Below are 23029 nucleotides of genomic sequence, written 5' to 3' on the forward strand. Positions count from 1 at the left end.
TTCTAGCAAGAGGAGTCTGAGAAAGTAAAACCCTCTTCCAATGCTCTCATGACCCTTTAAATTACTGTGCAAAGAAGTTAGCTTAATTTCCCTCCACTCAACAGATGGTACTAGACCAAATATGTGATACTAGACTATGAGTGTAGTAAAGCATCTTATGTACATTGTTAAGATAAACTTTGATGTTCAATGAAGAATTTTGTGCTGCATGCTTCAGTGGTTGTGAGATATTATTCCTTCATACAGTAAAGGTCATGATTCAAACACTTTTCAGCTATTTGCAATGTAAGTCCTGGTTCTGCATTTCTCTAAAAACACACAAATGATGTTCAGTACTTAAGACCAAAATCCCCTCTGTTGACTGACTTACTATGGCTTATGGGCAGAAAAAGCATCCCACTGAAATAAAGGCCAGGTCTGGGTCAGAGTTACAGCCCACCCTGGCCTTTCACACACAGCAAACAGAGAAAAGTGTCCAGATTTCCTTTTTCCTGAGCTTGTTTGGGGCTTGCATGGATTTTTTGAGCTTGGTATCAGCAATGTATTTAAAGAAATAAATATTGTTTAAACCTAAATGTTATTGTAAGATGCAGGATTGTTAGTAATGTTGATGACTAGTGAGGATGATGAAGGTATCAACCTGATCTTCAGGTAAACAAGAAGGGTTTAACATAAATATTGTAAAAGCTGAAAGTAAGATCCTGTATGCATCATAAAAGGCAGAGAAGATAAAGTTACATTTTTGCTGAGACTTATATGAAGAGAGAAGTGGTACTAGTGAGATGCATTCTTTTTGCAAATACACTCAGGCAGGTACAATCCCAATGGCTTTATCATAACAAAACAGGCCCTGCCTAATCATTGAGGCTTTGTGACAGAAAAGTAAATCAGGGAATCCAAATTCCCCCTGGTAACTGAGAGATATCAATTTTAATGAGATTGTGAATAATTTATTATCTTTCCCATAAAAATATTTTGAATATTTTGTTAATCTTAGTAATAGTATGGCAAAATATCTAGGGAAGAATGAAAGCAGCAGAGTAAGAAGAATATGATGTTCATTTTAATTAAATTATTCCCCCCCCTTCAGAGAACAGCTTTAAAGACCCCATTTGGCAAGAAATTGAGCCACAGCATTATTGTTCCTGGTTATATCTTATAAACAAGGAGAAATATATCATTTTGAGGTGAACATATAGATTATGGGCATACCAAATTATTTATCAAAGCAATTAGCCATACAAATAGTCCCACCTCTATTCACACCACAGCAGTTAGACTTGATGCCTGAAATACACATTTACATTCTCTGTAATTACAGTGCACGTGAAGCAGATGTTTTAATTTAAATTCTTTGCTGTCTGGGGATTGTCTTACCTACCTGAAATTCATCAGATTCAAATATGCTACTGAGCTGAGACTGAGTAACCCAAATGCATCTTTCCCTATAATGAAAAATCTGACTTGTGAATCCAACTGCCAGCAGCTCTTATTTCAATTAATCACAGACCCTACCACAAAACCAAACATATTCTTTTAAAAGTATATAAACTTTATTATGAGATGTTTAGGGAAGAGAACACAGACTGTCTTAAATGCAAAATCTCCTCATTCAGTAGGACCTTTTCTGCTACTTGTAAAAAATGTTGGATCTAGCTATCAAATACAGTGCAAAACTAAAGCTCAGGCAACACTGACTTCACCAAGAAGGAGAAAATGCACATCTGCATGCCCAGAACACTCTGACAGCTTTCCTAACCAAGTCAAGTAGTCCTGACAACTTTGAGACTAAAATAATGAATAAAAATAATGTTAAAAAAGCCACCCTCTTCTTTCCTTTCAGTTTGCTCCTGACTGCAATTCAGATTGAGATTTCACATAATTATAACTCACAACATTTTCAGATAGCAACAGAACTATGTATCTATTGAAGTGTTGTAAAACTCTGAGGAGAGAAGGAAGACAAAAGAATTTATTGAGCTGTGGAAAATGTGTAGAAGCAAGTTAATGGTTTGGCAGGACAATTATGGAATGACCTGATTGTATAAATTTGACTTGTGTGATTGGGTTTTACAGAAATACAAGATAAAAAAAGAGACACTCTTGTGTAACTCACCTGAGTCTCTGCTTCATTGCACAGAATTCCAAAAGAGATTCCAGGCACATCCTGCTGTTCATAGAACTTACATAGAGTACCAAGGGTTTGCAAAATCATCTTACCCTTATCTTCTAAATACCTGTGCCAGTGACTTCTCACACTGCACTGGAGCCTGGACATCTAAGAGCATCTCATGATACTTGGAATGAGAAGAAAAAGGTCAGGACAGGGAATATCATAGATATGTAAAAAGCTAACACTTGGGAAAGAAGACCTTTAAAATCAAGCTGAAGTACACATTGTTCTGCAAGCCAAATTCTGATTAAGAAAAACCTCAATGGTTTCCTGCCTTTAAAGTGTGTGCCACTATATTGAGAATTCTCTTACTACCATGGATAAAAAATTGTTGTTTAACTACTGAATGCATACTACATATATACATGAATATATATAATTTTACTTTCTCTTAGCTTCTGTCTTATACTTGACACCCATTCTTCACTGACTAAAAGAAAAAAACAATCAATGAAAACATTTGACAAAAAATGTTCTAGAAAAACTCAGTATATGATAAAAGAACATTAGTTCAACAGTGTAATTATCAAGCACTTTTAAGGCATAAAACTTCAAAGTTGAAAGGTCAGTTTCAGTAATGCCTTCTAGAATTTATGTTTTAAAATAAAATCTGCACCTTGGACAGTTACTTAATAAGGTGAGTTCAAATTGGCTTCTCTGCTGGAAAGTATACAATAATTAAAACAAACAAACAAGCCAACTAGCTCTTCTTTCCCTCAAACCCTCAGACCTACTTTTGAAAAACTTAAAATTTCATCATGCTCTTCCATCTCCAAATGATCTTACAGAAAAGGTTCAATTTCTTTCCTACACATACCCCACCTCCTCATTTTAAAAATGTTAAGGGAGTATTTTCAAGAATTCCGTAATTGTTTTCAACCTCTATGGGAAAAAAATTTGTAATTTTCAAAAATTTCCATACATTTTTTCTATCAATACCAATGCCAGTAGGATGGGGTGAGCTTTTTTGTTTTTTCTTTCATTTTTAGTCTTTTATCCTCCCTCAGCAAGGTTAGATGACCATCTCCAACATATCTTCAATGTTCCTCAGAACTCAACAGCTGGATAAATAAGCAAAGTCAGCTTAGAAACACAAATGAAGAAATGAAGAAAAGCTACAGAAAAATAAACAATTTTAGTTCTCAGCAAACCAGCCAGCTTAGGGCAGGAGGGAAACCTATTCCTCACAGTATGTTTGGGGTCCAGCCTGGATGGGGAAGCATCTTGCACTGATGAATTAATGAGAGACAGAGATGTCATTGTTCCCAGAGCAGAGGAGGATTGGGAAAATGGAAATAAAACAGATATCCAGAAAATCATGCCTCTTAATTCCCTAAAGACACAACTGATCGATACTGCTGGTAACTTCCCCACTGTGCATGTGCTGCTGGAAACAAAAGATTAGTGCAGATAATTTTTTATAGCCAATTTAGAGCTAGACATAGACTTACTGAGTAATTTACAGGTTGAAACAAATCTGTATCTCTGGAGTTTCCCCTGGGTTTATGACCTAAACAGGTGAAGGTTAGAATCAAGAATAGAAGAGGGGATGATTAAGCAGTTCTGTCTTATTCAAGGACACATCCTGACTCCATCTTGTCCATCAACAGCTGTTATCAAATTGATTACCAGAAATATGCTATTCAAAGCCAAAATTAATCATCTTTTCATTTTCTAGTTCTATTGAAATTGAATAAGATAGCTGCTTATCAAGTTATACAACAGAGCAGATATTTTTAAATACAGAAATAGGCCAAGCTAATGTGAAATAACAGCCTCCCCTGAGGTGATTTGCATAGTTTAAATGCTCTGAAGTACTGTACTCTGGATGTTCAGTAACAAATCATGGTATTCTGAAGGAAAACTACTGCATGGCCTAGCTAAAATCTGTGAGGCAATTATAGCCTGAAAATCTGTTTTTCATGATATATCCACATGGGAACTCTTCTGTGCATCTACGTGAGACTATGCAAAATCTGCCTTTCTGATGTCTTCCCTTCTTTTATTTGCATCCTGAATATCTTCTTTCTCTTCTTTTGCAACATCGGGAGAGCATGCTGAAACAGAGAAATCATTTCCTTACCCAGTCAAGGGAATGAACTGTTCTACTCCTTCAATTGACAGGATTGTTTTTAACAGAACAGTAACTGAGAATTTTTACTTATTGTTAGTGTGTTGCCTTCATTTCCTTACTTATTTCACTAGAATGGATTCCTGGCAAACTATAAATATAAAGATTTGTCATATATATACCTATTTTTATATATATATATATATATATATATATATATATATATATATATATATATATACACACATATATTTACATATATAATCCGTATATATATACATATAATATGTATATATTATATGTATTATATATATACATATAATATATATACATATAATATGTATAATATCCGTATATATATACATATAATATATACATATTATATATATATATATACACATATATATACATATATTTACATATATAATCCATAAAGAAAGTAAAATTCAAAGGTAAAAAGAGGGTATATAACAGGCCAAAAAACATGTATAAAATATGTATGGCCTGAGATTGCAGAGAAGTACAAAGAAAAATCTTTAAGCTTTGTCCTTCTTTATCCTAGAAGGCATGAGTGCTTTAAAACACGCCACAAACATTTCCCTACTGATTTTCCCTATGTGAGGGCAGCCTCAGCTGTGGCTTTAGAGAGCTCTCTAAGGTTTTCCTTGCCGACAGCAGACACAACCAGCAGTCAGGAATGCCACCAGCTTCAACTCATTGATTTTATCAGCACATCTCTCTAGAGATAAATGTGGCTTGGACCACATCATTTGTGCTGTCACGTCCCAGGACTGAGCAATGACACCCCATTTCTTTGTCAGCTGTAACATGAGGACACTGCTCTTTCAGAATGGTTTCACAGGGGAGAGGCCAGCCAGGGTGATTCAACAATCAGGAAAATGCCATGTGCATGGATTAGGCAGAGATCCCACACCTTCCTTTCTGCTGGAAATTTCACAAAGCAAATCTACATCTGTACAAGCTTCCAGGTACCATGATAGTACATCAGAGAAAAATGAATGAGGGAAAATGCCAGCTGGAGGTTCAAACAAGGAACAGACATTCAGACAGATATCCAAAGAGGGCCAGGAAGGGAAATCATTGTGTCTAGCACAGACACAATAAAATAGCTTCAAGAAAGCTATTTTGTGGAGAGCATAAACAGCAATTTCTTCAAGAGCACATGTAATCATTTGAGTAGCAGTTCAGCTGTCACTGATGCAGAGTCTAACTGGGTACAGCAGAGCACCACTACTTTGGATTGATTCTACTGAGAAAAGTCATAAAGTGTGACAAAATAGCTAAGAAGTACCTCAAGGACTCAGTAAAAAAGTTCTGAAGTGAAAAGCTATAAAAAAATCTATGGAAAAAACCCAAAGAATCAGAAGATGGCAACCCAGCAATATCATGGATGAACCCATTGCAAGACAAAGGGTGACCTGGCCTCAAATGACTAATGACAACCTGGGCAGCAAAGATACATCCCATGTCTCACTGGGAATACTGATCATGGTAATACCTACCCTAGCAGTGTGTCAGTCCTGGTTGTATACTGCACGTATCAGACCATAAAACAAATCTGTGTATTCTGAAATTACACAAATCCTGCTTGCAAAGTCACTGTCTACACAGCAAAAGATGCCCACACCAAAAGTGATCCTGGGAGGAAGGAATCTCATACTCTTAAGGAAGACAACAGGCAGGTTTCTCACTCAGAGGACAAATCCAGTGAAAATGGCATTAAAATATTCTCAGGAAACTCCTAGTTAAGTGACCACCAACTCCATGGCACCTCCAACCATCAGGGACAATCACCAATCTACAACAGGATACAGCCTGTCAGTAAACCTTTCTCTGACAGACTAGTGCTGAGGACACACAGACCATAAATTTCTATACTAGATATCCAACAGCCAGTGATTCCCCATCTAGATGCAGTCTCCAACCAGCCAGCTTCTGTTCAACACTCAGTGAAATAACAGAACTGAAGTTAAGCCTGACTTTGTGCACAGAATTGACCCTGGAGTTAATCCTGGAGCCTCTTACAAAACCAGCCCTAACAGCACCAAGGGAGCAGGGACAGAAGTAGTAGTAGGGTATAAGAAAAAACTGACATGTTAAAGGCAGCCTGATCTAACAAACTATGCCCTTTCCCAAAAATTACAGACAGTAGAGTAGGAAGAAAAGATGATTTGCAGTCCTAAGAAGTGAATATACCCACAGGTGGAGGAACACTATCAGCTGGAGCCACTGATGGTGGCCTTCAACACAACCTCTGATGGAACTTATAAAGTGTAAAATTATTTCTGCTTGTTGTGAGGGACCAAACCTTGGTCATAAAATGCAGTTAAAATATAGAAGAGGAATGCTAGCTGTGTTTCTCAACGTGTTTTCAAAATAGTCTGCTAGAATGAAGAAATATTTCTCACAGCTCTTTAGCATTTTTTCCTTTTCTCTGGCTCTTCAAGTCATTTTGAGATAATGAAGGCATTAGAAAAGAAACAGAGAGGAACTAAGGACAACCAGGGCAACCAAGTATGTTAGTTTTGTTGTTTCTTCAGCCTTTGAAAGCAATAATAAGAAAAAAAAGACTGCACATGCAAAGTTACTGAAAGAAAAAAGCAGATGCAAATAAGTATAGGATTCAAGAAGCAAATCTTGAAATCTAGTATTTTTAGGGAAATGGCCTGAGGACCTGAACAAAATTTATGCCATTTCTTAGGTGAAAGTAGTTTAAAAGTCAAATTATCTGTAATCACAGTGGACTGTACATGACATTAGAAGTATGCTGAAATGCTTTCTCAAAGAATGATGAATAAAATATGAAACTGTAATAGTAACATGCTTCCAAAGAGCACTCACAGAATTTTAGTATCTCAAATTTGATTGCCATCAACTGGTTTTACTCTGCAGGCAGCTTTTTGGAAAATGTCTCACATTAAATACATTTTTCTAATATATTTCATCTTTCCTTCCTAAGTGGTTGGCAAAGTCAACAAATACATACATTTTAGACAAAACCAAAGTTAGACGAAAAAAATTAAGGCGTTAACCATGGAGTTCCCCATGGGGAAAGAGATAAACATGATACAGGTGACATGGCAGCTTAAAATATAGAAGTTTTAAAATACAGAACTTGTGCAGAAATATGGACAGAGATATCTAAAAAGCATGTTCAGCCAACTGCCCTGCTCACTGCTCCTGTTTGGTGCTGCACCAAGTGGTTACAATAGAGAAGCTTATTGATTGATCACCCAGAAGAGCAGCTAAGCCATAAAATGGGATGACTGGAGATTGAATACAAAATGAGATCAAACCTTCACTCTGAGGGCTGGGTGAAGTGACAGAGTTTGTGTTACTGGGAATCCAGGGCAGGGAAAAAGGATACTCTGCTGTACCAATTTCACAGCAGCGTTAGTATTTTGGATTTCTTGTGAAAGGATGATGAAAAAATGTCTCCTAGATTCTCAGACTATCTCAGTATCTCTGAATTTCTACCCCCAGCTTTTAGAGGGAGCGAGGGAAAAACAAGTAATTAATTAGCAACAAGCACAGTTTTTCCATAAGCATGAATTTTGCTCCTAAAATGATCTAGCAATCATATTCCAGCAAGTCCATCAAGAATATTTAGTTCCAACACATTTTCCAAATATTGTTTCTTTTTTTATAGGGAATAATGGTAGGCAATAACACCTGCATCTAATCTGATCTTCACCTACTGATCACATCATTAAGATATTTCAGACATAAAAGATGAGGAAAAAGTACAACTTTTAAAGATTGCTTCACTGTTCTCGTATTGTATTTGTGAAGGGATTACACTTTCAGTTTTACTGTGTACATGAACTAGACTGTTTTGGACAGTTCCTCACTGCTTCTGTGGAAAAAATATATATAAGGTCATGGCAAAAGTCACAGCTTTTGTATTTGTCTGTGTAAAGTGTGCTGGTTTTGGCTGGGGTAGGGTTAATTTTTCTCTCAGTGTGGCTGGTATGGGGCAGTGTTTTGGATTTGTGCTGAACACAGTGATGATAATATAGGGATGTTTTTGTTACTGCTGAGCAGGGTTTACACAGAACCAAGGCCTTTTCTGTTTTTCCTGCTGCCACACGGGTGAGGAGCCTGGTGTGCATGGGAGGCTGGGAGGAGACACAGCCAGGACAGGTGACCCAAACTGACCAAAGGGATATTCCAGACCCTGGGACATCATGGATCAGAGTGTGAAGTTGCTGAAAGAAGGAGCAAGGGGGGATGTTTGGAGCGATGGGGTTTGTCTGCCCAAGTCACTGTTAGCTGTGATGGGGTCCTGGAGATGGCTGCACTCCTGCCTGCCCTTGGGAAGCAGTGAATGAATTCCTTGGTTTCCTTTGCTTTGCTTGTGTGGCTTTTAATTTCCATATCAAACTGTCTTTATCTCAACCCACGAGTTTTCCACCTTTTACCCTTCCAGTTCTCTCCCTGATCCTGCTGGTGGGAGAGTGAGTGAGTGGCTGCCTGGGGCTTGGCTGCTGGCTGGGGTGAAACCATGAGAAATGTATATATATAAAAATGACATGACATGCAGATCAATTCTAACACCTCTTGTTCTTCCAAATTCTTCTTTCTATAATCCCTAGAAATGTTTTGATGCATAGCAAGCTTCCAGAAGGGAAAACAAAAATAGTTCCTTGCTGGGAACAGTTATGTCTGTAATATCCTTTACAAAATAAAGATCTGTCAAGTACATCTACAGGAAAATCATAGCATATGGCAATTTTTTTGTATGAAATTGTAAACAAGTGATCCTCATTTTATATTTCTAAACATGGGTCTTTAATGTGAGATAGACATTATTTCTTCAATAAATGGTATGTCTTATTCTGATATCTATATTAACATAAAACAGATGCTCACATATATTTGTGGGGGATATGAGCAAAGAAAATTAATTTCTTTTGTAAAAAATTGAAGATATGAATAATTTACCTGTGTGTTCTGAAATTAGAAAGCATATCTGAGAAGTAATCAATAGAAATAATTACTAGGAAAAATATTTAAAATAGCTACAGAAATCTAATTATCTTCTAACTTCAGCAATTAATCATTTTAAATCATTAAAGTATGCAATTGCTGTTATAATCCAAGCCTTATAATTACACCAGATAAATCAAATAAATCAATTATCATATACAAGTCAAAAATAAATTTTGGTACAATTACAGCACTAAAGGCAATTTGATCCTTTCATATCCCATGTCAGATCAGATATGACCAGAAATGACACCTAAAATTTCATTCAGGATAATAAACCGAATAATTTAATTCTTTCCAGATAGGTTTTTAATTGAAAAGTACTGTTTTCTGTATTTTCCCATGAAAATTTTCCCAGAAACAACAGACTAGAATTATCTTAAAAAACCCCAGACAAACAACAAACAACAACAAAAAAATACACAATCCCTGTGAACAAAACAAAAATGAGTTAAAGTGACTGAAAAGGCTGAAGAGAACCGTAAGTGTATTTGGAATTAAACAATTTTATTTTTTGTTAATTTGGTAAATATTAAAAGCAGTTAAAATTCTCCATCTATGATTTTTGGAATTTCTTTCCTCTTCTTTTTCTTAACTGATCCGTCAAACTACAGAAAATTTATTTTCAAAATTATTTTCTTAGAAATTACATATTTTTCCACTCTGGTACTTCATGTTCTAGGAAACTGTGACTTGCTACAGATTAAGTTGATAAAATAAGTAACAAGAATAATTGAAACATATATTAAGGGTTAAGAAGCTGCATACCTTGTGGTTGTTTAACCAGAAGATGAAAAACAGATTCCTCACAGGTGGCCTGGGACAGGACAGATGCAGTCAGATGCCCATTCAACAGCCCCTGATCTAAAAAAAAAAAAAAAAAAAAAGAAATTATTTGTGGAAACCCATTTAGAATTCAAAATTTCTGGAACAATTTCCCCAGTGAAACAGCTTCACAGACAGGTTTTACAAAATACATCCTTGAATGGGAGCACATGGCTCCTTTTATCCTGCTCTGCTTCAAGTTTCTCTCAGCATTTTCCTCATTGTGAAGTATAGATACAATATGGATATCTTTTTAAATAGAATTAAAATGAAATAAAACAGCATCAAGAAACACAAAGTTTAAAATGTTTTCAGTTAGATAACAATTAGAGATTACAAAATAAACTGTTTTCTCAATTAAAAAATCAAGTAGCAATGAAAGCCAATGGTGACCTGAAGTGTAAGAGACGCAAGTTCAGGACAGCAGTACAGATACAGCTGCAGACAAGAACTGCTTTCTTGTTGGCAAGTTACTGCATCAACCAACAGATCCCTTCATAAAGACAGAGGATTTAGACATTATTTAGATTGTTTCACTGACCACTGTCAATGTTGTGGATAAATGAAAAATAAGACAGGAAAAACTAGTTTGAAGTCCAATTTTATAAACAGGTATTGGAACCAAAGGCAATTCCTTGCAGGAGATATGTCTAGCAGCTAACTCCAAGAACCTGAGACCAACAGATTGACCACATCTGTATAATATGTCATATTAAAGTGTGGTAACACTAAATGATGAACTGTTGACAGGAGGATGGGATACACAGGACTCATACAACAGCCAGGGAAGCCTGTCATTTGGGGTTATGGAACAAAGTTAACACAGCTTTAAGAAACAGAATAACAATCAAAGACCTTCAGGAAGGCAGAGAACAGCTCTCTTGGCACTGTCATTCTTGGCTCTTGGAAGAAGAGAAACAACCCCAAAATTAATTAATCTCAAGAACAAGGTTTCAGGTTTCAGAAACCAGCTTAGAGGTTCAAAGTAAGATGTGCAAACTGTGAGGAAATAAAAAAGAATTGAAAGGCCTTTGCCAAATATTAAATGATGGGTGCATAAGAAAAGCCAACACACTCATTTTAATGCAGCAATAAAACAACTGTATCATCTTCTGTCCTGACCTGAGAGACTGCAGTGGCAAACATGGCTATAGTGAAATCTTCCTCTCTAATGCTTATTATTCTGTAAGAATTATTTTCTATCTTTTTTCAGGATGTTAATAAGCTGAATACTTAAATTTCCCTTTCTAGAAGATTTTTGCAAACTTTAAAAGATATGGGGTGTTTTTTTTAGTTTATATCCTTCTACACATTCAGCTAAAAAGTAATTTTCATACAATTAGCTAACTAATCTCAAGATCTTTTTTTATCTGAAATATATAGTTTCACTGTATGAAATTAAAGGCACTAGGTTATTCTTCATGATGCATCAAAATTGCATTTATCAGTTCAGAGCTGCATTTATACATTGCACGTTATCTTTTTAATTGGTAGCTAAAATAATGAATTATGTCAGAATCAACACAAAGTGATGTTAGCATTTGTATTCTAAATTGACTAAATGACTAAAAATAGTATTTCTAGTATTTCTTCACATCTTTAGTATTTCACTCTAACATCGACATATATATGACTAGACTAGAGTAAGTATTATTGCATATATATATATATATATATGCAATAATACTTAGTCTAGTATATTTTGTCTGAAGGAAAAATGACCAAGTAGCAGACTTGTCTTAGAGTACTTAGTTCAATTGCACAAAGTCCCAGAAAGCAGTTTAAAAACATTTTTGCAAAGAACATTTAAAAAGTTGCAATTCCAGTTTGGAAATCGTTAAATGGGAAATGACGCAGCCAACTCACTGTGAATGCAGACTTATCTTGGACATAGGAAAAGTTTCAAAAAGCAATCTTATACACTGCCACAGATATCAGTTTTACTACTCCAGGTAACACTGGATTCCAGAGGAACCAATCCACCTCCCTTATCCAATTCCTAATTACTGCTGTAGCTTTAATCTTTTCTTGAGCACAGCCCTTCAAACTCTGAAATTAATATCCTCTATAAAAGCTGTTGCAATTTTTTTCTTGAACTATATATTTGGACCACTGAAAATATGAAATAAATTGTCCACACTGACTGAAATAAAGCATTATGGTATTAACAAATGCTAATACTTTGGGATAATTCTTATACAGGTTAACTCTGTGGACTCTGGGTTACACTGGAGGTTTCAGTAGTTTCAATTATTTATATTGTTTTTGTTGCTTCCAAAAAACCTCTTAGTAGAAAAACTATACACTGGCATTTAGAGAAAAGCAATATCATTCAACCTAAAACAGCTGAACTAGTGCAGGTTGCTAAACCATCTGTGACAAGAGTTTGTATACTCTGTAGTTCTGGTCACTGGCTCATTTTGGGGAAAATCACCTGCTGTTAAATAAACATTACTTACTACTCTTAATGTAGCTGTGAATGTCAATGTGAAATAGAGCTGCACATTTAAGCATTGAAGGGTCTAAATCCTGGGAAGAAAACTTATTGGTATTAAATTCAGTAAGAAAATACCTAGTTTAAAGAGGTCCACAGTGGTAGTATTAGTAGTTTCACTTGCTCTATAATTATCCCAAATAGAGGTTGGTTTGTGCTAAAACAGCAGTCAAAATTCACAGAAATAAACATTTCTGAGGAATAATGCTCTTGGGTTTGAGAAAGCCTCAGAAATGGAAATGAAAGCTTCAGAAATGGTCCAGATAGGACAATTCCCAATTAATGTCTATTTTAATTCCTGAACTCTGTCATTCTAAACACAATTTCACATATATATATAGGGCAGAAACAGCCTGTGGAATGTTACTTGAAAATAAGAGAGATAACTTGTGTAATTTTCTTTAAAGCGTGAAGTAAATCTATAAATGTTGATGCTTATTTCAGTTACACCTTAATCAAGATGCCCTGTTTTCAATGTTGACTCGCTGAATTCTTGTAAGAAGGGGCTCATGGTCTAAAAGACAATTTCTAAAGATCAAGACCAGTCAGGCATGTCACTGATTTCAGAGTTACTGCCTTCTGTTGATTCCCCTCTTCCACCCTCTTTCTGGCCTCCAGTAACACCAGCAGTCAGCTTGACATAGTTCTCAGGATATGTAAGGGCCAGGAATACTAAACTGAACTTGTGCATCCAAAATTTCGCTTATAAGACTAGATTTCTCTTCCTCTGGAAAGAAGGAAGTAAGAATTTCAGTTAAGTATTCCTCTACAAAGCAAATAATAGAATGAACAATATCTAAATATATCTTGAGTACATAAATCAACTATCTTGTTGTAATTAAAACAAAACAAACTTTATGTACAGGTCACCAAGAGCAACTGAATTACAAAAATTAACATTACAATTAATCTCATTTTAAAAATTCAAGACAGACTTTAAAGGACAGGTATGATTATCCTTTCATAAGAATTGCAGTATATAATTTATTTTTTTCCAAAGATGACCTTTTGTAATTCTACAGATCAGAGAAACATTAGATCATCATGATGTCAGGTCTACTGATGGGTAAAGAAAAATGAAGACTGAAAACTTCTGATGCATAAAAACAAACATTAGTCCTTCACTGTCTAAGCCAGATACTTCTGTCTCTGTCACTATTTCTGAACAACTCTCTTGGACAAGTTCATGCTCAACAGCTAGAAAGATGACTTCTATCACTAAAACAATTAAACAATGCAGTTTCTCTTGTTTCTCAGAATATCACAATCTACTTGGCTTTAGTTGCAATATTTAAGCTCTATAAATAATTTTCCTGATTAAGTTGCATCACAGATAAGTTTGATTATTCTTCTCCATTATTTTGTGAAGAGCACACTGGATTAGCATTCTTGCAAATTATACCTCAAAGTAATGGAATACTAAACTGTGCTGCCTGAAACTAGATTTATTCTCAATAAGACAAGCAGTTTGCATCTCTGAATTGCTCTTGTTCTACAAATCAGAATCCCAGCTTGCACTGTCCACTAGAATAAAGCATCCTGCATTTATGAGATGCAACAGGAATCTTTATACCACAGATGAAATGCACTCCTACACTTCAAAAGTTTATATAATCAGTTATTTCCTGGTCAAATAGGATGGATTACAGAGCTAGTAATTCACAGCACTTCTAATTCACACAGTCTGGGCTAAGATAAGCACACAGGGCAGGTGGAGTGAGGGAAAATTAAAAAGCATTAACATTTTAGCATGAAAACTGCATTACTAATAATGTAAAAGTTCACTTTGTCTTCAGCTGTTCCAGGAATGATGTGTTGATGAACAAAGCAATTCAAAACTGAGGTACACCAGCAATTCATCAAGGTACCTCTGCACTGAAGCTCTACCATCCATCATGTCAGTTCCTCTCCCTAATTTACATTGCAATCTCTATCATCATTCATGTCTTTAATAAAGGTCTTGAATAATACAGGCCCCAGGGCTGACCCCTGGGGTGCAATGATCATTACCAGCCAGCAGCTGAATGCCAAGATGCTGATCACCACCATTTGAGACCAACAGTTCTGCCAAGCTTCCAAGGTACTCAGCAGTCTGTTCATCAGGCCTAGACTTCCTTAGCTTCCAAACAGGAATGTTACAGGATACAATGACAAAGTCTTACTAAATCATAGTATATTACATTCACTGCTCCTCCTTTATTTGCATAATCACTCACTTCCATACAGAAGGCAATAACATTTGTCAATCATGATTTGCACTTAAGAAATCCATTTGACTACTGCTGATTACCTTCTCAACCTTCATGGGCTTGGACATGGACTGTAAGAGAACATGCAGATCATGGGCTACACACACTGCAGAAGTAGTGTCCAATGACCCCACCAGGGGTTAGGTGAGGCTGATCATCCTACTGCTCCTCCAGTCTTACTTCTATCACTTTTCAAAGGAAGAAACAACAAAACCTTTTCCCAGTCAACAGAAAAATCTCCTGATCAACATGAACTTTCATAGAAAACAACAGTCTCACAATCATATTGGCCAACTGTTTTATTACATTGTGAATTTCACCTGGATTTGTGGATCTGAATACCTCCAGCTGCTCTAAGTCCACAGCCTGTCACTCCCCTAGAGGCTGCCCATTTCCCTCTCCAAGCAGGAAGGTCACCTACCCCAGCATTCATCCTGCTGGTGAGGCTCCTGCCCTTCACACTGCAGTGCCAGGGAGATACCTCCACAATTCCTGACTGCCTCAGACCAGAGCTGCAGCTTTCACCCTCCCAGCTTCCATCTGGATTACAGAAGCAATGGCTGCACAATCAGAATGACTGCCCAAGAGCAGCTCCTGTGGTGTGTAGTCAACATTTACCTCCCTTTTCTAACTGTGAGAAGCACTTTGGAGCCTTGTGTACCTGCACTGAATGCCACCTGCCTCTGAGTGCAGTGCTCCTTGTCACTTAAGGACACCTAGATGCCAGATAAGTAGGAAGCTGGACAAGATTCTGTTTCTCAATTCCAGCCCCGCCCCTTCTCTGCCAGCTATCCTGCTCAGCACCTGAATTCTGGTAAAGTCCCCAAGATCCTGGCCATGATTCACTTGGCCTGTAAGCACTGAATATTTTGCACGCTGCTGCTTCTTTCAATGTTTTCCAGAAGAGAACATCAACTGAAATTCACAAGAGATCAGGTAATTTACAAATAGTACTCTCTTTTGTGACAGTCCTAAATGGAAATATTTCATCAGTTAAACAGGGAAAACTGCACTGAAGTCTGACAAAAAATCCTGGTCAACAAAAGTACAGAATGTTTAGTCATGAGACCAAGACGCTCCTGACCTTTTAGGTAAACATGTTTCCAAGATCCCCCATATATGAACTGTGTATGTGGACAAAGCTGTATTTCTTTATTTCTAATTCATATTCAGAAAGTAGGATTAAAAAGTGTGAGTTTAATGCAACAAAAAACATGAATCTACAGTTTTTTAAAATCACATTTCTTCACTTATTCTATGTGTCTCAAACCCTGAATCACAGCATGAGTGTGTAAACATGGCTTAAAACTTACCTTTGAACAGGCTTGATTTTATTATTCTCTTATAGTTTTCTTGCTATTTCTCTTACATTTATTTATTTATGAAGATAAAACTGGAAGGTTTATCTTCAATTTTTGTTATTTGCAGATGCCAGGACATGCTTTGGCACCTGTTTTCTGATTCTACCTACATGTTATGTTCAAGTAGGCAGAGATTCAGAGAACCTTTTAAGGCCTTCTAATGCACTTGAAGTGAAATTTCCTTTTTGACTGAGTAAATTTTAGTCATCAGTGAGAATGTGGGATTTAGAACCTGAGTTCTTACAGCATTTGTGAAATCCCAGTATGGACAGTTACTTGCTGATCACTGATAATACTAGATCTCATATTATCCTTTAAAGCATGTTTGAAAATATTGATGAAACATACTTCCTTGGAAGATCATAAGAAAAAAAAAATACAAAAAATACCAAAGAAAACTTTAAAAATGTTTTGCCCTTGCTCTCTTACTGACTCCTTTAGTTATCCAGAATTTGACCAAGTAATATAAAATATTTAAAGTTGATTGAGGAACAAAAGCAAAGCATTAGTTATGTGGCTTAGGCACAGCTACCAAAACACATCCCAGAATTTCCTGTTGCCAAAGTGCTGCAGTGCAGTACAGAGCCAGACAGCAGCTGCACATCCACATGAGGCTGTGTGACCTAAGAAGTCTTCTGTGCCCAGCTGTTACAGGTTTGTGCTCTTCCCTATCTCCCACAGCACACTCTACAGAGTTTGCAGGGTGGATGTGGACGATACACAGGAATTCTATTGCCAAAAAATGGAATGAGGAAAATTTAATCGCATCCCTTTCACACCTCTAATGGAACCCAAGGAGCTTAAACTCCTTCCCCCAATCAAAAAAAAAAAAAAAATTCCAAATCCCTGTACCTGCCAGCAGGATATCTACCACCACATTCTCAGCAGTTGGATTTCTGAAGGATATGATGGCAGAGGAGTACTCTCCAATGCAGGCACTGGTGGTGGTGGTTTCCATGCGCTCAGGAGGAACTCCAGACCCTGTCAGGTGAAATATCCGCTCTCCAAACTGCGAATGGAACATGCCATTGTTTATTATTTGATGAATCAGAGCTGTAGGTTTTAAAATATTTTGCCAACTTTCTTCTGCTGTTCTGTGTCTCTGCTATAAGTGAACTTTAATTTTTGCTTTCTTTTTTCATTCTTCATGCTGTTGTTACTCTAAGTATTGCTATCTGGAAATCAATACTTTCATTCTAGGAGATGTTCACATCTCCTTTTTGTGTTTAATTTCTGTACTACTTCAAGCACAAAGTATTTAACTTCCATCCAGCTGCTCAGAGCTTTCAGTGTAGGGAACGGAAAGATGTAGGTAGTTGCAAAAGCAGAATTCAAAGCACATATATTAAAACCTGAAAGCAGATTAAGTGAGAAGTTCTCTCCAGAAGACAAAGGAAGAAAGAAAATAATTCTTTGATTGGCCAGCAGTAGAATCACACAACAAGCTAAAAGTGTTACTCCAAAGATAATAATGAACATTAACCTTTAGACACAGAAAAATCAAGGATATTGGAAAGAAATAGTAGATCTAAAATTTCTGTGGACCATCAGGTTTCAGAGAAGGACATTGTGTCCTCTTGAACTGACCTTGGATATATACTATTCATATTAGAATTGCTGTCTCCTTGTTTTTATCCTTACTAAATATTTAAGAGAGATTCTGAAAATAAATGCTGTGCCAACACCACCTGCAAATAACCTGTCTTTTCAACACACTTTTTCAGGACAAAAAATTACCACATGACTTCCTTCAGTATTTGTATTCTTCATATAAAAGAATATTTGCTTTTTAGTATTGCTTAAAACACTACTGAAAACTGCTGGTAGCACTCAACTGGAATAATTCACAGGTCAGCAGTGTTGTAGGATATCTGAAACTCAAAAGAAAAAATACAGAGAGGAAATTGCACAGAAAGCAAAGGCTTCATTTAACCACATCTTGCATGATGAAATATTACCATTTACATTGTAGTATCAGTTTTTCTTTTTTATTCCAGCTGTAATTTAAAACAGTTAGTAGGTCATGTTGATGACTCATGTCTCTTTATTTACTAGTTTCTCATTCAACTTCAGGAAAATTCACAGAGAAAAAAGAAGTCAACAATTCTAAGGTGTTCAAAGTAAAAAACATTTTCAGATAAAATTAAAAGAAGAATTCACTTTTTCAAGTGTGTGATCTTCTAAAAATTAGATTGGATAAAAAATGAAGGAATTTAATTTTGGGGAGGTTGGGAAAAACACCAAGAAATTTAATTACAGAGGTGACACTCCTAAGAAGTGTCAGTCTTCAAGTGTTAAAACTAGCAGAACTCACTACTGAGCAAGCTAAAATTATTCATTACCTGTTCTATCTCCTAGGCCATTATGTCACATTTTAATACTGTAAACAGAATAATTTCTGTGTAAAACTAAGGATAAAACAAATTATAAGTTTTTAACATCACGTTTACTCTTTCATTATGCATCCAGTCACTAAACTTCATCTTGACCTACAGGCTGAATCTCTTACTTCCTTGCCTATCATAAATATTATCTAATCTGAATCCCAAGTGTTGTGGCTACAAGCACATTATCATACCTTTGAGCATTTGAAGGTTATTGTTGCCTTGTGATTGCGTCTTCCAAGGGCAGAGGGACAGAATCTCACAGGCAGCTGACTGGTGGAATGAGGAGGAATAGCCAGCTGTGCAAACACAAGAAAGAAGCAAAAGAAAGGAGGGGTAAGGGAGAGGAAATCAATTTTTTTGAGTCTCTGTTTTGTGCTTTGTACCAACAGTGCTGATGTGTATGTGATTAATGTGTTCCACCAGATGCATTTCCCCCTCTCAGCCAGCGAGTTACTGCAGCAAACAATGCCGGGACAGTCCCTGCACCTCCGCTGCCCTGCAGCTCCAGGGCTGGGGCTACAACTGCTGCAAGGACACGGGCAGCAGCTCTCAAACACCATTCCAACTGCACTGTGGTGTGATGGCACTGAAGGGTTATCACAGTGAGCCCCACAGACACAAACTGCCTTAGAAAGGAAATACATGCCAGGTTTTAATAAACCAATGTTTTGTCTCTCTTCTGCTTACCTTTAGCAAAACCAACACTAAATAATGTCGCAGGTTTTCTCTTCACCTCAAGTATTCTACTTGAGACTCAATTGCATAGGCAAAAGCAAAGTAGCTGACTACAACGGATTAATATCTGTTTTCAAGAAGCAGATAAGCAGTAAATGAATTGAATTATGAAGAATAAAAATGCTAATGCTTTTAGTGTGATCAGCCAGAATCACTGAATAAACAATTACTAGGACTATTTCTTTAATAAAAAAACAGGTATTAGCCTTTTAATACTATATATGTATAAATAACATTTGCACTAAGAAGAGATAAAAAGGTAATTGATATCATGAGCAGTTAACCTGTGTTTCATAAAATGAATATAATTTACAATAAACGAAAGTCAAAACAACACCCTACAAGAGCTGGAACAGACAAAATACACATAAAACTACCAACTCCTGGTGCTCAGCATGACTGAAACAGGAACTCCAGCAGAAGGCACTGTTCACGTGTGCACCATCTTTTAAGCTCCACGGCCTTCACTGGCCCAACCCCCAGGTGAGCCTTCCAGTCACTTGGCCAATCAGAGTCCAATTAGCACTGCCCCAGTGTGTGATTGACGGATTACTCTGCCAATCAGTGGCTGGGCTAGCGCTACCCTGGTATGGGATGGATGGATGGATGGATGGATGGATGGACGGATGGACGGACAGCTCAGCCAGGCCGGGGGGTCTGGGGGCACTGTCCCCACAAAGCAAGGCCTGGCCTGTCCCCAGCCCCCCCATAGGGACATTGTCTTGGGTCATTGACCTCATCCAGTCTCTGTTGAGATGGATGAATCCCATCCTTCATCCAAGCCTTTGCTGCTTTTCCTCACTGCCCCATGGCTTTCCCTGCCATCCCACAGCTCGGCGCAGGCAGGAGCCATGCTGTTCCTGCTCTTGCCAGTTATCTCCTGGGTGTACTTATAAGGTAGAGTTTCCTGGAACAAAACACCCATCCTTCCAAACACTGTTAAAATGATAACATATAAAAGCAAATCCTCAACTGAAAGGCCTTCAGGGTGCACCATATGGCAATATGCACACATAATACAGTAGTTCTACAATTTTTATAAGGTTATTGGATTAGTATAGCTATCAAATATTTTCTGATTAGAAGAGCAGTTGGTTAGGTAATTTTACCCCAGGTACTGCCCCATTGGAATTAGTCCAGGGGCTTCTTTGCCCCATTTCTTGTGTCTTCTCAGATTCTGGTTGAAAACAAAATGTCTTTGTGGTAGGTTCTCTTCTTGAAAATAAGACTAAACAGTATTTCAGGAATGAGTTAGAAGGCTAGTTTATTGTTCTAAAATGTAGGGATAAAAGGGTTGGAAAAGTAATAGAAGCTACAGCCATGTATTAGCAGTCTCCAAAGCCACAAATATAGGAAAATATATAAAAAGCTAAAAATCTTTCGTCATCAGTACCAGCTCAATGAGGGACAGGGATGTTGGTGTACCTTGAACAACAGATATTCATACTGATGGCAGTGGGAGGTAGGTTGTGCAGAAGAGAGGACTGAGCTCAGGTGTGCTCCACTAACACACCAAACTTGAATTGTTGTTTTCTTTTTTCGGAGAGAAAGTTTTAAAGTAATTCATCAGACTACTGCCATAACAGTTAATTAAACTTTCATTTGCAGTCCAGTTCCTACCTACTAGTCAGACCCATTTATCAAATGAAGACCTACAAATGAAGAAAGAACCACAGTAGGAACCCCCTCCTCCCAAATACTTTGTAATGAAATGAAAAACTAGGTAAAGACAGGATGGCATAGACTAAGACTACATCATTAAATTAACACTAAGATTTTTAAATATTGAGTAATTTTGGTGTAAGACATTCACATTACTTAGAATAATAACTCTTCCACAGATATGGAAACAGACAGGAGTTCGATTTCCAATAAGTATTACTTGACATAATATCATTACTCAGAAAATTCACTGCCACAATGAATCAAAATAATCAACATGGAGCAATGATAATCCAGCAGACTGTCTGCTCTGAAAGCAGAAAGGATTGTTAATTTTTGCACTACAGATTTGGTTTTAAAAATTCATTTTTAATTTTACAGTTTGATGTTCTGTGAATCCAAAAAGTCATTTGTTTTGAGATAAACTAGGCAAAAAAACCTACGTACTTTCTACTGAAATCCAAAAAAAATAAATTGCTTCTAAAACTAGAATTGAAAATAATGAAAAAAAATATTTTAAGAAGGTCATGGAATAATTCAATTAAATATGCTGATGCTAACACATGTCCTGCCTTTCATTTTGTTTACATAAACAAATGCCTTCCACAATAGTCATGTGAAAAGGAACTGTTATCACTGCTCTTCATAAGATCTCAGATATAACAGTTCAAATATAGAAACTGAGTCTGGAGAACTACAAATATATTATTTCTGTTACAAATTGAAGAAAGGAGGGGAAATTTTTATTAAATCTAAAAGCTTGTTCTCTAATCTGTATAAAACAATACTCATGGTCATTAAAAAAATCCTTAAAGCTTGCACACAGAGATTGCACTCCTCTCTGCCAGCTCTTTCCTATTAAGTTATTTGTCCTCAATAAAAGTTGTGTTTCAAAGCCAATCAGGAAAGAACTCAGCTTAATGGAAAAGGTTTGGGCTACTTTAAACCAGGAGAATAGCAAATTGAAGAGTTACAGTGAAAGCATGTTTCTTTTTGGCCATGGAGATGATCCTGTTTGTAAGACTTTTTTGTCCATTGTAAATATATGCGTATGTCAATATATAACACAAATATGTGAAATATATCAATGTATTTATATAAAGGAAAAGCAGTAAATTGGGGGACACATTGATGGTTGAAAATTTTCAGCTGTTAAATGCTGAACCTGAATCCCTTTCTGCTAAAGACAAGGAAAGCTGCATTCAGGACAGAAACACAAAACTCAACATCCCAATGGCTTTTTTCCCAGACACCCTTAATAGCCAATATACTAATGAAAAACAAGTTGGAATTTTTCAGTAAACTTATGAAAATTCACTTTCATTCTGGTTTTTAGATAATTTGGCAGCATTTATAAAGTTATTAAGTTAGTTAAAGGTTTACAAGAAGGGAAACAAAAATTAAACGTAGCTTGTTAAAAACAAAAAATCCAAATCCCATTAAAAGGAATCCTTGAAAGCTTTGATCACATTATTGAAAGAAATCCAATATGTTATATTCCATTTTAACTGACTTAGGCTACAATTGCAAAGCCACCAGTAAGATATGCAGTCTTTTCTCATTTTTATCAGTTTACAAAAGGTAACAGAGCTGCTTCTAATTGCCATGAAGCTGACCAAGGATTTAAAGCCTTTGAATTTCATTTAGACTTCATTATGCACACTGAAGTTCAGGAATACTTGAGCCTAATCCAACTGGACCTCAGGAAAGCATGTTATTAATGATGTGCATACTTGAAGTTGAATCAGATCTATAGAAAATAATCCTTTGTGATATTTCAGTAATGCCCTTTGTTCCAAACTGAAACTGGGAAAACAAACTTCCACACATGAAAGTATGTTACTAATATTGGATTTTTTTAAAATTCTGAAATATTGGTCAATATTTTGGTTATTAATTTTAGGCAAATATCTTAAGAGAAGAAAAAAATTCTTTGATACCACTATTTAATCTGCTTTATCTAACAAAACTCAGGTACTGAAGAAATCAATTCGAGACATTTTCTGATCGACAGCCCAGTACATTCAAAAGTCCTACATCATAGATGACATAAAAACAAATA

The 23029-nt window shown here is 36.4% G+C and overlaps 1 protein-coding gene across 1 annotated transcript in view; it reads right to left on the minus strand.

Annotated features, from left to right (window-relative positions):
• Nucleotides 1-23029, minus strand: part of CFAP47 (cilia and flagella associated protein 47) — a 261050-nt gene that overhangs the window by 51356 nt on the left and 186665 nt on the right. The window contains exons 55-57 of the mRNA XM_066545467.1: nt 18762-18866; nt 17036-17192; nt 10023-10118 (exon numbers count right to left, since the gene is read on the minus strand). Of these exons, the coding sequence (XP_066401564.1) occupies nt 10023-10118; nt 17036-17192; nt 18762-18866 (358 nt within the window). The remainder of the gene's footprint in view (nt 1-10022; nt 10119-17035; nt 17193-18761; nt 18867-23029) is intronic.

This window comes from Molothrus aeneus, chromosome 2 (assembly GCF_037042795.1).
Source record: "Molothrus aeneus isolate 106 chromosome 2, BPBGC_Maene_1.0, whole genome shotgun sequence".
In the NCBI taxonomy this organism is placed as follows: Eukaryota; Metazoa; Chordata; class Aves; order Passeriformes; family Icteridae; genus Molothrus; species Molothrus aeneus.